The sequence below is a fragment of the Panthera uncia genome, assembly GCF_023721935.1.
Source record: "Panthera uncia isolate 11264 chromosome A1 unlocalized genomic scaffold, Puncia_PCG_1.0 HiC_scaffold_17, whole genome shotgun sequence".
Lineage (NCBI taxonomy): Eukaryota > Metazoa > Chordata > Mammalia > Carnivora > Felidae > Panthera > Panthera uncia.
In genome coordinates, this window is record NW_026057577.1 from 121,510,696 (window position 1) to 121,527,284 (window position 16,589).

The 16,589-nt window shown below is 39.7% G+C and overlaps 1 protein-coding gene across 2 annotated transcripts in view; it reads left to right on the forward strand.

The window, feature by feature from the left end:
- Positions 1-16,589, forward strand: part of C9 (complement C9) — a 53,583-nt gene that overhangs the window by 16,280 nt on the left and 20,714 nt on the right. For both annotated transcript variants that reach the window (XM_049648757.1, XM_049648758.1), the window contains exons 5-6: positions 6,955-7,093; positions 15,607-15,876. In XM_049648757.1, the coding sequence (XP_049504714.1) occupies positions 6,955-7,093; positions 15,607-15,876 (409 nt within the window). The remainder of the gene's footprint in view (positions 1-6,954; positions 7,094-15,606; positions 15,877-16,589) is intronic.

Here is a 16,589-nt window from a genome sequence, read left to right on the forward strand (position 1 = left end):
ATCAGTTCTGATGCCTGATGGCAATGGTGTTGAGACTCTGGTTCTCATTACAAGATGAAGTTCCATCCATGTTCTACATAGGAGCTCTGGGCAGCTAAGCTCAGGTGAGAAGTCTTGGACAGTTTAGAACTCAGAGTTCTGCAGAATAAGGACCATTACCCAGAGATCTGTGCCCTAGGAATTAGAAAAATGACATAAGCCCCAGGTGCTATCCTGTTCCAAATAGAGGACACCCCAGGAATGTCTACAGCATACTTTCCAATTGTGGTTCCGAGCTTTCTTCAGTGAAGGTACTTGCGGTGGATTTGTTGGCAAATTGTACTCAACAGAGACAGCTGTTCCCACATCCAGCGGTGTATTGACAGAGATGGCACATGGCTCTGTTTCGTTGCCCTGTAGTGCAATGTGTCTTATCAACCTCGTAATCCCAGTGCCTGGTTCATCATAGGCACTCATTAAATACTGGTGGGTAGATATATAGAGGAATTAATTAATTGATTGATTAATGAAAATAAGTGCTTCTAAAATACTGTCAATTGGCATCAGGTAAGATTGAGACTGGGTACCTGGAAACTCAGGTTCAGGACTCGAGTCCTGGAAATGGGGATAGGGAGAGGAAAGAAGAAGATGTGGGTGATGGTAAAAGCAAGAGGAGGAACTAAGGTATTGGTTCTCAACCAGAGGCGATTTTTTTTCCCAGAGGACATTTAGCAATGTCTGGAAACTATTTTGCGGGTCACAACAGTGGGGTATGGGATGGAGGACCCAGGGGGTGAGGGAGCACTGCTGATATTCAGTGGGTAGAGGCCTTGGATGATGCTAACCATCCTGCAGTGCACAAGACCCACAATGTCATTGGTGCTCAGACTGAGACCTTATACCAAGGCAGGGGGCAGTTCCTAAGGTAAGACCCCCGCATCGATTTGGCTACAAGCGGAAATGTCTTCTCTCTCTAAACCAGATGGAACTTGTGCTTGTTGAATCACAGTAAGGAAAAAAGTCCAGGAGACCAAGAGTCAGGCGCCAGATAAAACATTTCACACATCCTCTATTCACTTTATGAAATCTTGTCCTAGCAGCATTCACGTATTGCCCACTAATACTAAGTGTCTTTGGCCTTTAGCCTAAAGGTAGGAGTCTTGAATCCAATAGTTTTTGTCTCCAGACTCAGGAGGTTATTTTAACAATTGTTAGTAAATGGTATGGGGGTTGTCTGCAACCTTATAACCAGATAACTGTATGCTCGAGTTCTGACTCTTCTTGCTGTTTTCTTCAAGGAGATACTGTGAGCCCCTGGTGAAAGTCCATTATCACTTTGTTTTGTGTTGTTGTAGATCCAGGAAACAGTTTTCTCTCTAATCTAAACAGATGGGCTTGAAGGTGGGCATTGCATATGTTATGTATTTTCACACAAGGCAAATTTATACCCTGTCTTATAAAAGGATACAGAAATTGTAGCCCACTTAGCTGAAAAACAATCATTCATAATCTATTGGTTTTCTTTGCTCAGAGAAAAGAAAAATTTCATATAAAGCATTTGTAGGAAGTTATATGATGAGGCATTCCAGAGAGCTGGCTAGGACTCCCTAAATACATCACCACCGTATGCTTTACCACCGTAAGGGCTGATTGAAGGGAACGTCAGAGGGCTGACTGTTCGAGACCAAGAAAGAGGGTGGGGCCCCAGCTACAGGAGAAGGTTGGCTGCAGAGGTGGAAAATGAGGTTGGTCCCCATAGAATAAGTCCACCAGCATTTTTTAATTAAATTCCCTACTACCATGAACAATTACCTATAACTAATTTAGGCTTCATAAAGCCTATTACTCTCCAACAGCTTTCATTTGCATAATACTTTGAACTTCTCAGCACCTTTTTCTACGTTGTTTCTCTATAGCTTTCCATAATAATCCTGTGAGGCTGTCAGAGGAGTTATTATTTTCATTTTACAGATAAAAACTGAGTGAAGCAAATAAAACCAGTTTAGTCTCTTTAGATTCTAGCAGAACTCTTTAGTCTCTAGTGGAACTGAAACCCACATTTCTCTGACTTTTATAAAACTAGATTTGTTTCACCATCACCTTGGCTTTCTGTTCACATGCTCATCACCACCCACATCACCATCACTGCAAAGCCCATGAATCAACACTTTATCTTCAAAGTAAAACTAACCTTAGAAAATGAAACTCCTTAGGTTGCTATTTATTACCCACATTTTTGAATTAAGAATATTGAAGAATAGTATAAATCAGTAATTAATATTTAGGAAGAGTTTCCAAAATGACATGCTTTATTAGATTTGAGATATTCTTCAATCCCATTAATGTTACATATTTATTTACGATGCATCTCCATTATTCTTCTAAGGGCCTAATGGGATATATCGAATAGAGGTAATAGGAGTAAACACCCTAGTCAGAGCAACATGCTTGTAAACTGCTTCTACACAGTCCACTCTGGAAACTCTCACTGAGACTTATCAGCAGTCATACACAGCCAGATTCTTTTACACATGAAAGTCACAAGTCATTACCTACAGTCCTTAACTTATATGTGTTTTTCATTTGAAGGACTCCCACTTAAATTCTTAATGCCAAGAGAATTCCCTTGTATCACAAATGTTTCCGCCTCTTGCCTTGTAGGCATCTGAGATTCTCCAGAAGTGTTTAGGGAAATCCCGAGCTCATCTTGCATTCATTGAAAAAATATAAATCCAAACCATCTGTAAATGATGTACAGCATGCAATGAATTACTTTTTTTTTTTTTTTTTTTTTTTAATGTGCTCTAAGCATAACACCACTTCTGTGGAAGGATCTTTGTTTTCTGTTTACCTGGTAAATTGGAACTGCCTATGGTTCTAGATGCTGGCGTGAAAACAGGCACCTCTAGGTGCTGACAAAATATACATGCTTTTTTTAATTTCCCAGGCGATGACATTCCATCCATGAGAAGTTTTCATGTTTCTTGGCTGAAAAAAAAGTTGGCTCATTCTAGACTAGACTGGCCGTCTCTGTAGTAGTGGAACCAAGTCAAGTTTTGAAACATTTCTTCCTTAGTTGTGCTTTAGACTGTGGATCAGCTTCATTGTAACTTTCCAGATGGATGCAGCCAACTAGTCAATTTGCTGTTCTGTAAAACAAAACCTACAAAGTGGGGTATGCGTACCATGGGGTGCAAAAAAGACTTTCTAAGGGGCAGGTAAGTTTTAACATAGTAGTTTCCTCAACTATTAGTGGCTTAACTACTCTATTGGACTGACAGGAAATCTTCGATTCCATTCATATATATTGTTCATAAACTTGATAAGCTTAACAACTCCGTGGCATTCAGGTTATCAAACCCATTCTCCCCTTTCATCTCCCCTTTTAAAATCACTGAGCTTTCACTTTCCAAAAGGAGAATACACGCCTTACCCATCTAAATTTTACCATGTGGAAGAACCGAGAAATGTCTCCAAATATTGCTGCTCAGTTGGGCTCCAATGCCTTGTTAGTCAACTGGTCTCTCACTCTTTTTATCAACAACACTGAAAGATATTCTAATCAATTTTCAGAAAATGGGCTATGAAAATAATTTTTAATGAAAAACTAGTCTGTGACCTTTTTTTGGCGTACATCTCAGAAGATCAAAGAATCAAGTGACATTGCCATGGCAAAATTCCTTCTATTCTTATCTACTTATGTACATGAGTAAAGTTTCTCAGCATTCACATCTATAAAAATAGAAAGTAGGAATACAGTTGATCATGAATCTTGTCTTTTTCTAGCAATAAGTAAGATTCACCCACAAGGGCAGGAACTCATCAATTAATTTAAAAAGAAGTCCCATTCCTTTCACTGAGACACCATCCCCCCCCCAAATTACTTATGTTTATTTATTACTTTAAAATTTTTAATACTTATATATACTGATAATAATAATAACAACTCAATCCAGAGGAACTTTTAATTACTTAGACCCTATGGTCAAAAGGTATCTTGAAATTTTAGAAATTTCACTTAATATCTTTTTAGTACAGAAAAGTATAAAAAAGTAATCAATTAAAATTTCCAAGATATCTGCACTGCAAAGGAAACAATCAACAAAACTAAAAGGCAACCGATGGAATGGGAAAAGGTATTTGCAAATGACATATCAGACAAAGGGCTAGTATCCAAAATCTATAAAGAACTCACCAAACTCCACACCTGAAAAACAAATAATCCAGTGAAGAAACGGGCAGAACACATGAATGGACACTTTTCTAAAGAAGACATCCAGATGGCCAACAGGCACATGAAAAGATGCTCAACGTCACTCCTCATCACGGAAATACAAATCAAAACAACACTGAGATACCACCTCATGCCAGTCAGAGTGGCCAAAATGAACACATCAGGAGACTATAGATGCTGGCGAGGATGTGGAGAAACGGGAACCCTCTTGCACTGTTGGTGGGAACGCAAACTGGTGCAGCCGCTCTGGAAAACAGTGTGGAGGTTCCTCAAAAAATTAAAAATAGATCTACCCTATGACCCAGCAATAGCACTGCTAGGAATTTACCCAAGGGATACAAGAGTGCTGATGCATAGAGGCACTTGTACCCCAATATTTATAACAGCACTTTCAACAATAGCCAAATTATGGAAAGAGCCTAAATGTTCATCAACTGACGAAGGATAAAGAAGATATGGTTTATATACACAATGGAATACTACTTGGCAATGAGAAAGAATGAAATCTGGCCATTTGTAGCAACGTGGACGGAACTGGAGAGTGTTGTGCTAAGTGAAATAAGTCATACAGAGAAAGACAGATACCATATGTTTTCACTCATATGTGGATCCTGAGAAACTTAACAGAAGACCATGGGGGAGGGGAAGGCGAAAAAAAAGTTACAGAGAGGGAAGGAGGCAAACCATAACAGACTCTTAAATACTGAGAATAAACTGAGGGTTGATGGGTGGGGGGAGGGGAAAGTGGGTGATGGGCATTGAGGAGGGCACCTTTTGGGATGAGCACCGGGTGTTGTATGGAAACCAATTTGACAATAAATTATATAAATTTTAAAAAAATTCCAAGCTAAAATAACCTCATATTAGATGAAAATTCTGTGGAATTGGAATAGAAATATGGATTCAAGAATAAAAAGGGGTAAGTGCATATGAACAATCTTTGTATCTTTCACTCATTTTGTAGTGAACCTAAAACTTCTCTGAAAAATAAATTGTCTTTTAAAAAAAAAGGAATCAAAAAGAATACCATAAACTGTCTAGTTGCTAAAGATATATAAACATTGCAGTGATTTGATACCCACCCAATACTATGGCATTTCATTGGATTTATTAAAAAGAGGCAAAATAATTGTATTTTAAGGTGTAAATAAATATTTGTAGCCTGCTGAGAAATTATACCCTTTGCAACTACTTAAATTTAAGATGAAAAACTTTTTAAGTTTTTTTTTTATGTTTTGCTTATTTTTGAGAGAGAGAGAGACAGAGAGAAAGACAGAGCATGAGCAGGGGAGGGCAGAGAGAGAGAAGGAGACAGAATATGAAGCAGGCTCCAGGCTCTGAGCTTTCAGCACAGAGCCTGATGCAGGGCTTGAACTCACCAGCCATGAGATCGTGACCTGAGCCGAAGTCGGATGTTCAACCGACTGAGCCACCTGGGCACCCCAAGATGAAAAATTTTATATGTCAAACTAAAATTGTGCAGGCAGGCTGAGTTGGACATCATCTTTTATAGAGTAAACGAGCAGAAAATCTGGACACTTCTACGTGAAGTCATGCCATACACATTTCCACCTCCAAGCTTTTATGCACACCATTCCTCCTGCCCTAGCATCCCCATCCTTCAAAACCCAAGTCAAATCCTACTTCTTCTAAAACTCTATTTATGAGCCTGAAATGGGGTTTCTTCCTGTCGGGAACCTGTGTAGCACTTACCTGTGCTGCTCATTTGGCACATGTGTATTTGTCTTTGGATTATTTTGTTTTAAAGTTTATTTACTTATTTTGAGAAATCACACACAAGTGGGGTAGGGGCAGAGAGCGAGAGAGATCGAATCCCAAAAGTTTGGGTCGTGGTCTAGAAAATGGAAGAATTTCTGCTTTTGTGTCAAACTCAGTTACAACTGTGCAGATCAAACCTCCGTCTTGGCCTCCTTGGTCTAGAACCCCATATTCCAGAGGCAGTCTAGATAGCAATGACTGTTCCTCCAATAAACAGAAGTGTTCTTCTTAGAGAATGCTTCTTGTTCATACGTTGCTTTGAGCCCTACAACTCAAACTTAACTTCTTTTAATTTAAATAAGGTTTCTATTTCTGAATTGAACCTTTCCAAATAAAAATATTTTGCTGGGAGGAAAAAGTAGAACTTTTGAGAATGCCTTGTCAGGATGCTGAAATTTTTGTGTTTCCCTTTGGAAAATATAATACAGATGATATAAGCCTGGAGGGAATGAGGTTCTTGACAAGCAGTGAGGCAGATGGAGGAAAAAGCTTAAGTTTAAAGAGCACGGGGAGAGAAAGAGCCCCAATGTTGATTCGTAGATTAAAAATTACATGCATATGTTATACCGCCCCCCTGAGATGCTCTGTTCTCAAATAATTTAAATAGGTGGTATTACAGAGTTGGCTCTTAGTTCACTAAGGGAAGTTAGCTGAGAGTTACAACACTGGGGTTAAGACTCTAGGAGCCAGATGGTCCCTTGCTCCCTACTTACTGCATATCTTTCATTGTAGTCTCGGCAGTGCCGAGGTTGCCTGGAAGTTTATAAGGTCTTCCTAAGGTGTGCCTCCTGCCAGAGATGTAAAGCAGAAGTGAGCAGGCTCTTGCTTCTGTTCCTGATTATATCACGCATGTGTTGGGGGCAGGGGGCTGAGCCAAAGCTCTCTCTTTCCCCAGCTACAGAGGACTGCCTTGCATTAGCTCCTGGTATCGCCATACCTAATGCTACTCTGTTCATTCTCAGCATCAACATCTTAGGGATGGATCCCCTAAACACACCTTTTGACAATGAGTTCTACAATGGATTCTGTGACCGGGTTCGGGATGGAAATACCTTGGTCTACTACCGCAGGCCCTGGAACGTGGCTTCTCTGGCCTATGAAGTAAGTCTCAGAAGCGACCACATTGCCCAACTTTTAGCTGAAAAGCCACTTCAATAAGTTTAACACTAAATAATTTGAAAAGTCCAGTGGAATATGAATTTGATGTGAATATAAGACTGACTTAAAGAAAAAGGGGTGTGGCTTCAATCTCTTTTGAAAACACACGGTGGTCTACAGCCAATCCTCAGTAATGTGCACATAGCAATAGAGTTTTGGCAAATACCTAGACCCCATAAAGAGAATCATCTAAGATCCTGATAAAACTAAAAATTAAATTAATGCTGATTTAAGTACTGGGTACACTGCTTGCATGCTATTCAAGACCATTTTTTTGCTAGCATACCAGTGAAAACCCATCTTTATATTCCCCTTGGTAAAGCCTGCTTGACTAATGTGAATGGCTCTTTTCACTAACCTCACACCTCTCTAGCGCCTGTAAAGCTATTTCTTAAAATGACTTTTACTCTACACAATGCCACCCCAAACGTAATCATCTTCCTAAAAGTCACCTAAATTCTCTAGAACCATCACAAACTGGACCTGTCCATTTAAAAGATTAGTATTTATCTGGGGCACCTGGATGGCTCAGTCGGTTGAGCATCCAACTTCGGCTCAGGTCATGATCTCGCAGTCTGTGAGTTCGAGCCCGGCGTCAGGCTCTGTGCTGACAGCTCAGAGCCTGGAGCCTGCTTCTGGATTCTGTGTCTCCCTCTCTCTCTGCCCCTCCCCCGCCCATGCTCTCTCTCTCTCTCTCTCTCTCTCTCTCTCTCTGTCAAAAATAAATAAACATTAAAATTTTTTTAAAATAAAGATTAGTATTTATCACCTTTAGAGAGACTTGATCTAAGCAAGATATAATAAAGAACAATAATTGGCTTATTCTGAACCAGAAGCGACAACAATTTGTTTTCTTAAATGGTCTCAGGGATGACCCATAAAGTTTGCTTTATTCAGTTTTCACAGAGTCCTTTATTACTATTGTTACTCACAATGGTTTCAAAAACACATACACTTTTAAATGAATACAGTTGGTATTTCTATTATTTTTGACAATGTTGTAAAACAATACCTACCCATTGTAACCTGAAGTGATCATGCTTTCCCATAAATACTAAAGAGTTTAAAGTCTGAACTATTTGGAGGGCATTTTTTTTCATATGCAGCCACATCACCCTATATTTTTGTACCTGTAAGTCCAGAATGGAATCGATTTCCCCCCAAATTTCAGGGAACATGTTGGATTATTGATCTTTCCCCGTCGATGCCAGATTTACCCTCTTTAAGCACATTTTTTGAGGGGAAGACGATCTTTCTAAAGAGTATTACAAATGTTCCACTTTCTTAAAAAAAAGAACATACCAAAGATAAGGTGACCTTTGTCATTGCTGATGGAAGAAGGGCTTGTTGTCTTACTTAATTTTGTTTCTCATCTGTGTCACAGTTTTCCTGTCGTCACTGTGACCAGCCTCTTGGCTCCTCTATAGGTAGGAATGGCTGCAAGTGACACAAGTGAGGGCTGGGGCATTGCGTGGGACTGACCCTGAAGCTACATTCAGAGAGCAAATACAGTGTTTTCTCTTATTTGCAACCCTGGAAACAGAGGGGCTTCTGCACTCAGAGTAGTTTGGATTTTACAGAGGAGATGTGTTTCTTACCCTATAGATTACTTACACCTCCAGGGGAGCTGGGAGTAGCGTCCCATAACCAAACGCATTGGATGTGGACCTGGATTTTTAGTCGGTGTCAACTGATAGGAGTGCTGATGAAGTTGGCTGGGAGTTTGCTAACATCCCCAAATCACCTTCTTGGTGCTACAACTGCTGGTGCTCCCCCCACTCTAATCTGTTGTAGGCTTGGGAAATAGACAAATTTGTTTCTGCCATACAGAAAAGAACCTAAGTGGAAATCTCTATTTTGACTTCTTAGAATTTCTTTTTGCACTTTCTAATATTCAATGTAATATTTTACCTCTTTTTTCATGCATATTATTACAGTAACTGAAGGCAAAGAATGCATTTTTATTTTATTTTGTTTTGTTTCGTTTTATTTTACTTAAATTCAAGTTAGTTAACATATAGTATAATAATGGTTTCAGAGAATAATTTAGTGATTCACCACCAGCATATAACACCCAGTGCTCATCCCAACAAGTGCCTTCCTTAATGCCCATCACCCAATTAGCCATCCCCCCACTCAACGTCCATCTAGCAGCCCTTAGTTTGTTCTCAGTATTGAAGAGTCTCTTGTGGTTTGCCTCCCTCTCTGTTTTTATTTTATTTTTGCCTCTCTTCCCCTATGTTTATCTGTTTTGTGTCTTAAATTCCACATATGAGTGAAATCATATATTTGTCTTTCTCTGAATGGCTTATTTCACTTAGCATAATACATTCTAATTCCATCACATTGTTGCAAATGGCAAGATTCATTCTTTTTGATTGCCAAGTGATATTCCATTGTGTATATAGTGTGTGTGTGTGTATATGTGTGTGTGTGTGTGTGTGTGGTATATATATATATATATATATATATATATCCCATCTGAAGGCAAAGAATTCATTTTATACTTCTTTATATCCTATTATACTAATACCCAACTCAATATATGTATATGGAATATGCTCAACAAATTTTTATTGGATGAATTCATTTGTTTAAATCCTATTTTATTATTCATTGACAATAACTTACTGTCTTTTATTTTTTTTGAAAGAACTTTACTGGCCTATCATGATATGAAGAATATTTCTTAATAAAGTCATCTTTCCCTGATGACTTCACACTCTCTCAGTGCCTCTTATCTCAAATGTGGCTCTGGTTCTAGAACACACTGCATAGGTTGGAATCCCAATTCTGCCCCTAAGCAGTGGTGAGATCTCAGGCATATTATTTATCCTCATCATGCCTCAGTTTACTCATCTTTAGAATAGAAATAATGATACCTACCTTGTAAAGATAAACGAATCTAAAACACTCAGGAAATTAGTGGCACATAGCAAACACTCAATAAATATTTGTATTATTCTTTCTTAAGAATATAGTTAGTAAAAGGCTTAGCTACAATTAAGTGTGTAATTAACAGTCACATTACATGTCAAGGTTTATTGGCTACTTTGTAAGTCAGAAGTGATGGCTAAGAACCACTGAAGCCCGCAGTTGTGGGGAAAAAGCAGTGATGTTACATGCACGAATCAGTTCCTTTTCACTTGTTTTCCTCTGGTCCTCTCCACTTTTGTTGTTGAAAGTCATGATTTGTAAATCAGGTTTCAGGTTTTCATTACAATTTTCTTTAAACTGGATCACCATAAGTATGTAAGATTTATGAGATCAACAAAGAATTGTAAAATGCACTTGGATTATAATCATCTTTTCCTGCCCAAATCCTGCCAAAACCCTGGGTGACTTATATCCTGTGGCTGCCAATAACTTCTTGTTGCCTCTTAACATCCTGTATCTATTCTACGACAGCTACTCACATCTGGATCCACATCCTTAACCTGTGTTCACCAAAACAGTGCTGTCTCTGAAAAATCTGAACATCAGGAAATCAAACATTTAACTCTTTGCCTCACTGCAACTGACCAGTCTCTCTGCTCTCACACTTGTTTAGACCACAGACCTACTCTTGGGCCCCATGGAGACCCAGTTCTTTGGCATCTATTTTCCTCCCAGTTGATCTTACATAACAAACTCACCATGGATGTAAGGTATGGAGACAGACAGACAAAAGTGACACCCCCCCCCCCCGCCACTGGATGATGATAGGCCACCAAAAAAGATGTGGGAAGTCAGGGAAGGGGGAGTCTGCCAAAAAAAGAGTCAAAGTCAATTCCAAGAACAAGATAATGATTTGAGTGTTGATAATTTTGAGTGTGAGTTTCTGCGAGACGTCTAGGTGAAGTTGTCTTGCAAAGAGTAGATTATACAAACGTGAGCAGAGACAGAACAATCTGAATTGGAGGCAGAAATTTAGGAATCATCAGCATACAGATGATCATTAAAAGCTTGAGAGTGCTTGAGATCCTCCAGGAAGCATACAATGAGAGAACAAAGAACATAGGAATGAGGTCCTAGAGCACAGCTAACATTTAAGACACAGGCAGGGAAAATGATCTCTCGAAGACACTGGCTAAATTTCAAATTACCCCCAAATTTAGTAGCTAAACAATTAGGCTGAGGGCGGCTCCTGAGATTGCAGTCAGTCTCTTCTTTCTAGGTCCTTCTCTCAATTAGTGAGAGATGGCATTAGTAATAATAATAGATAATAGATGGTTTTATTATCTATCTGCACAAAGTCTCAGTGGCCTCTTTAACAGTTTTATCTCTTTACCTTCTTTTTCCAGTCACTCTCCCACCTCTCCCTTTCAATTTGAACTCTGAAATATTTATTGGTTGTATTCTATCTCTTCCACTCCCAGTGCCAGAAGTAATGTTTCTTTCTTTTCAAGAAGTATCAGCTGGATAAACCTTTATATAGGAGAGCTTTAACTGACCTTTATAATGTGCATGGCCTTCTGGAACACCCTTTGCCCCTCTTTGTAATTTCAGCTTCTCCACATCTGTTTATTTTGGTTTTCATAAAGAAACTTGCGGGGCACCTGGGTGGCTCAGTCAGTTAAGTGTCCAACTCTTGATTTCAGCTCGGGTCATGAACTCCTAGTTTGTGAGAACAAGCCCCGCCCTGGGCTCTGTGCTGACAGCACAGAGTCTGCTTGGGATTCTCTCTCTCTGCTGCCTCTCCCCCACTTGCATGCATGCTCTCGCTCTCAAAAGAAATAAATAAACATTAAATAAGAAAGAAAGAACCTTGCTTCTATCCTTGCATCATCCTGCTTTCTATAATCTTGCCTCTTGGCCTCTCTTTAAAGATTTTTGCTCTTTCTTCATGATGAGTCCCAATATTGGTCCATCTCTGAATGCCTGGCATTGAGCTCAGACTTCTTTTTGGATGAATGGATATTTTCTTTGCCTTTTTCAACCCAGCTTTTGTCTCTGTGCTTTCTAGAGTGACCTCACCTTCACTGTTTCAGACTCACTACTGTCATCCTGGCATAGTGAGACAGGATTGCTCAACAGCACCCTAACACCCTAAGGCTAATATTCTCTTACACCTACAAGCAATCCTCCACACTGCTAAACTGATCTCTGCCAGTGCCACTTTCTTTCTAGCCATGTCAGGAATAAGTGCGGGTGCCTACAGATTACACCACTCCTATCTTGCAGCCAATTAGAACACAGTAGCTAAGAAGAGCTCAGTCTTCCAGGAGAGTTAGGGAGTAGTTTCCTGGTGCCATTTTGCTCGGCTTTGCCACTTCCCAGCATTGAAGACTGAGTAGAATTGTCTTCAGTTGCTTCTGTTAGAATAGATTGTCAAGTTTTAACAGGATAAAGATCAACAACAAGGAAGCCATGGCCTACTATCAGGAAGGTCAGAGGCCTATCCTGGCAGTACTCCAGATGGAGCTGGATAAAACCAGACAGGCCTAAAATGGCAGGTACCATGACAGGAAACCCCTGACCAAATTAGGGAGAAAAAGCACAAGGCCCTGCTTCTGGCCATATTCTGCCCCTTAGTTAATAACCATCAATAAAAGATAGAAACCCAACCCCCAGGGTGCATCTCTCTCTCTCTGTCTCTCTCTCTCTCTCTCTCACCTAATCACCTATATAAAGAATGTATCTTTTACTTTAATAAACTTTTCCATTTATGTCGCTCATCCACTGTGTTGAGTGTCTGTCCTCAAATTCTTTCTTAGGTCAAGACCAACAAGTCACCTTCCCTGACTCCCTCCAGATGGGCTGGGTCAAGGCCTGAGGGCCCGGGGTCTCCCCAGCTCACCCAACAATACTTCCACTAGCCTTAGATCTCAAGGCAACAAAAATCCTATTCATGTTTCAAAGGCTAAGTTCAAGGCAACCTTTTCTGTGAGTCTTTTCTTTATTTTACTAGTCAGAATTTGTCAAGCCCTCTTTGGCAGTGTAGCATAAGAATTAACAGCTTGGCCCTGGAATCAGACTTTCTGGGTTTCAATTCTAGATGGACCACTTCCTAGCTGTGTGACCTTGGACAAATTTCTTTCTTTTTTTGAATGTTTTTATTTATTTTTGAGACAGAGAGAGACAGAGGATGAGCAGGGGAGGGGCAGAGAGAGAGCGAGACACAGAATCTGAAGCAGGCTCCAGGCTCTGAGCTGTCAGCACAGAGCCTGACGCGGGGCTCAAACTCACAGGCTGTGAGATCGTGACCTGAGCTAAAGTCAGATGCTTAACCGACTGAGCCACCCAGGCGCCCCTGGACAAATTTAACCTGCGTTTTCTTATTGGTAAAATGGGGAAGATTACAGAAATTATCTTAAAGATAAGAAATTAAATGTCTAATCCTACATAAACCACTTTTAACAGCCTCTGGCACAGAGTAAGCACTCAATAAATATTCACTATTATGGTTACCAACAGTGGACCTGCATATTAAATTTAATACATTTTTGTTAGTATCTACTACGTGACAGACACTTTACCAAGTCACGAGGTGATAGTGGTGTGTGGATAAGATAGACATGTTTCCAGACTTTTTGGAACTTACCATCTGAAAGTCTATTAAATAAGCAATCATAAAAGAAAAGGTCTTTCATTTTGTTTTACTTTAAAAGACATGACAGCTTATAGAAAATGGATTTGCTAGTCTGTGAGATTAGGAAAGACCCCTCCCCACTGAAGAAGTGATGTTTAAGCTAAGATTTGAAATAGGAGTGGGAATTAACCAGGTCAAGCTGTATAGCGTGTGTATGTGAGAGAACGTGTATGTGTTTGGTTTATGGGAGGATGGGGGAGGGGGAAAAGATGTCAGAGAACATTCTAGAAAGTAAAAGCAGCATAAATGGGCCCTTTGGTAGCAGGAAGCATAGGCTATGGAAATAAAAAAGTGTCTAAAGGGCTGGAGTACCCTCAGGGAGAGATTAACTTGGAGTAAGTCTAGTTTAGACTACCTCTTAAAGGCAGTGGGAAGACTGAAAATTTTTAAGCAGGGAAGTGACATGGTTAAGTTACTTTCCCCCTTTATATTGAGCACTTTCCCCAGGATCCCTTGATTTAATGAAAACTGTACACATTTTAGTCATTTCCATTAGATGGTAACTTTAGTTTCCCCGTCTGAGTCCATTCACGTCGGTATGACAAAATACCACAAACAGAGTAGCTTAGAAAAAGCAGAAAGTTATTTCTCACAGTTCTGGAGATAAGACTATCAGAAGTTCTGGAAGTCCAAGATCAGAGTGCTAATCTGGTTGAGTTAAGGTCCTCTATTAGGCTACAAACTTTTCACATCCTCACATCCTGGAAGGAGCTGGGGAGCTCTTTGGGCTCACGGGTATGAAAGCAGTAATCTCATTTGTGAAAGCCCCTCCCAAAGGCCACACCTCCTACCATCACATCGGGCACTGGGATTTTAACATATGCTATGAAACATAAAGTTTCAGACGATAGCATTCCCTGTGCGGAACAGTCCCCCAGTATATGCTAGGGAATCTGGTCCCAGCCACTGACTGAAGACATGGGCGTCTCTTTCTCACACTGGAGCGACAGCCTATCGCAGAGGACCTCTGGAAAGAGAGGTTAATCACTGAGACTAGCAACCCTCCCACTCATATCTGACAATTGCCAAGTTGGCTAAGAATTTTTTAATTGAAAGTTTTAATTTTTAACTAGGTTGTTCAGTTCAGGGTATTTTTTTTCCATGCAAAAAAAAAAATGAATATGGTATAAAAAAAATGTGAAAAAGTCTGAACATCACAAAAGATTATTCAAGGAAATATAAGCCTGCTACCACTCAAGATTTCCAGATTTCCATTCCACAGTTCCCCTTCTCAAGGGCAAACACTCCCTGCTTTGTCTATTTTTCCAGTAATTTCCTATGCACGTAAAAGCCTTTTTTTGCTTGCTTGTTTTCCCTTATTTATTTATTTATTTACTTACTTACTTGTTAACAGACAGTAGAAGTGTAAAGGTTAAGAGACAATGCAGAACTTAACCTTCCTGCTTAAATTAATCAACATGCAGAAACTATTCAAAACTGAGCTGGCCCAGAAGCCTTCCTGGTCAGGATTAGCTTTATCATTTCTTTCTTCCTTTCTTTTTTTTTACACAAATGAAAGTATATTGCACATCTGTTACACAAATTGTTCTGTAATTATTAACATATTTAACATCTGAAAGTTTCGCTGTGTTCTCAGCCCTTCCTATGCGGTGTCTCATTTTATTATCTCATAACACCCTTTGGGCTCCCTCTGGTGAGTCTCTCTATTTCGCGGAAGGAATCTGACACACAAGAGAAGTTACTGTGTCCTGTTCTCAAGAGTCATGGAGCCCGTACTGGAGTCCAGCCATGTCGCTTCAGTGCTTCACTCTTAACTCCTTTGCTCAAATACCTTTCAAATCATTGCTTGATTTTTATTTTATTCCATGCTTATTTAGGGTGGTTTTCTGTATGTTGTTTTTAACATCTCGTGATTCTCTTTTAGACCAAAGCCGATAAAAACTTCAGAACTGAATATTATGAAGAACAGATGCAAGCATTCAAACAAATTGTCCAAGAGAGGACATCGAATTTTAACGCAGATATAAATTTAAAATTCACACCTACGGAAGCAATTGAACAGTCCAAAAGTAAACTTCAAGAAACTTCTGACAATAAAGCACCCCTAGGTATTACAAATGCTGAGGCTAAATTTCGATTTGGGTATTCCAAAAATGAAACTTACCAACTGTTTTTGACACATTCTTCAAAGAAGGTAAGTTCAAACACTTAAACAGAGAATATGATGGGATATTTTTCAAAATAACCAAACCCCTTCTTCATGTTTTTTAATTTTTTTTTAATGTTTATTTATTCTCGAGAGTGAGAAAGACAGAGCATGAGTGGAGGACGGACAGAGAGAGAGGGAGACAAAGAATCTGTAGCAGGTTCCAGCCTCAGAGCTGTCAGCATAGACCCCGATGCAGGGCTCGAACTCAGGAACCGCAAGATCACCACCTGAGCCGAAGTCGGATGCCCAGCCAACTGAGCCACCCAGGCATCCCCCTCTTTTATTTATTTATTTATTTATTTTTTAAGATATGGGTTTAAAAATTTTTTTTCTTTATTTGTAAAGTTTATTTTTATTTTGAGAGAGAGAGAGAGAGGAGGGAAAGGGCAGAGAGAGAGAGAGAGAGAGAGAGAGAGAGAATCCCAGGCAGGCTCCACGCTGACACTGATATAGGGCTCGAACTCACAAACCATGAGATCATGACTTGAATCCAAACCAAGAGTCAGTGCTTAACAGATGAAGCCATGCAGGCACTCCCCCAAAACTGTTTCTTTTAAGTGTTTGGAGCACATAGAGCTCATTGGAAAGAGAGAGAAAAAAGAGAGAGAGGTAGTAATAGTCAACAAATCCTCAAATATGTAGCTAGAAGGTCAGGAAGAAGAACGCAGACTGGAGAAGAACTTGACAGGATCTGTAGT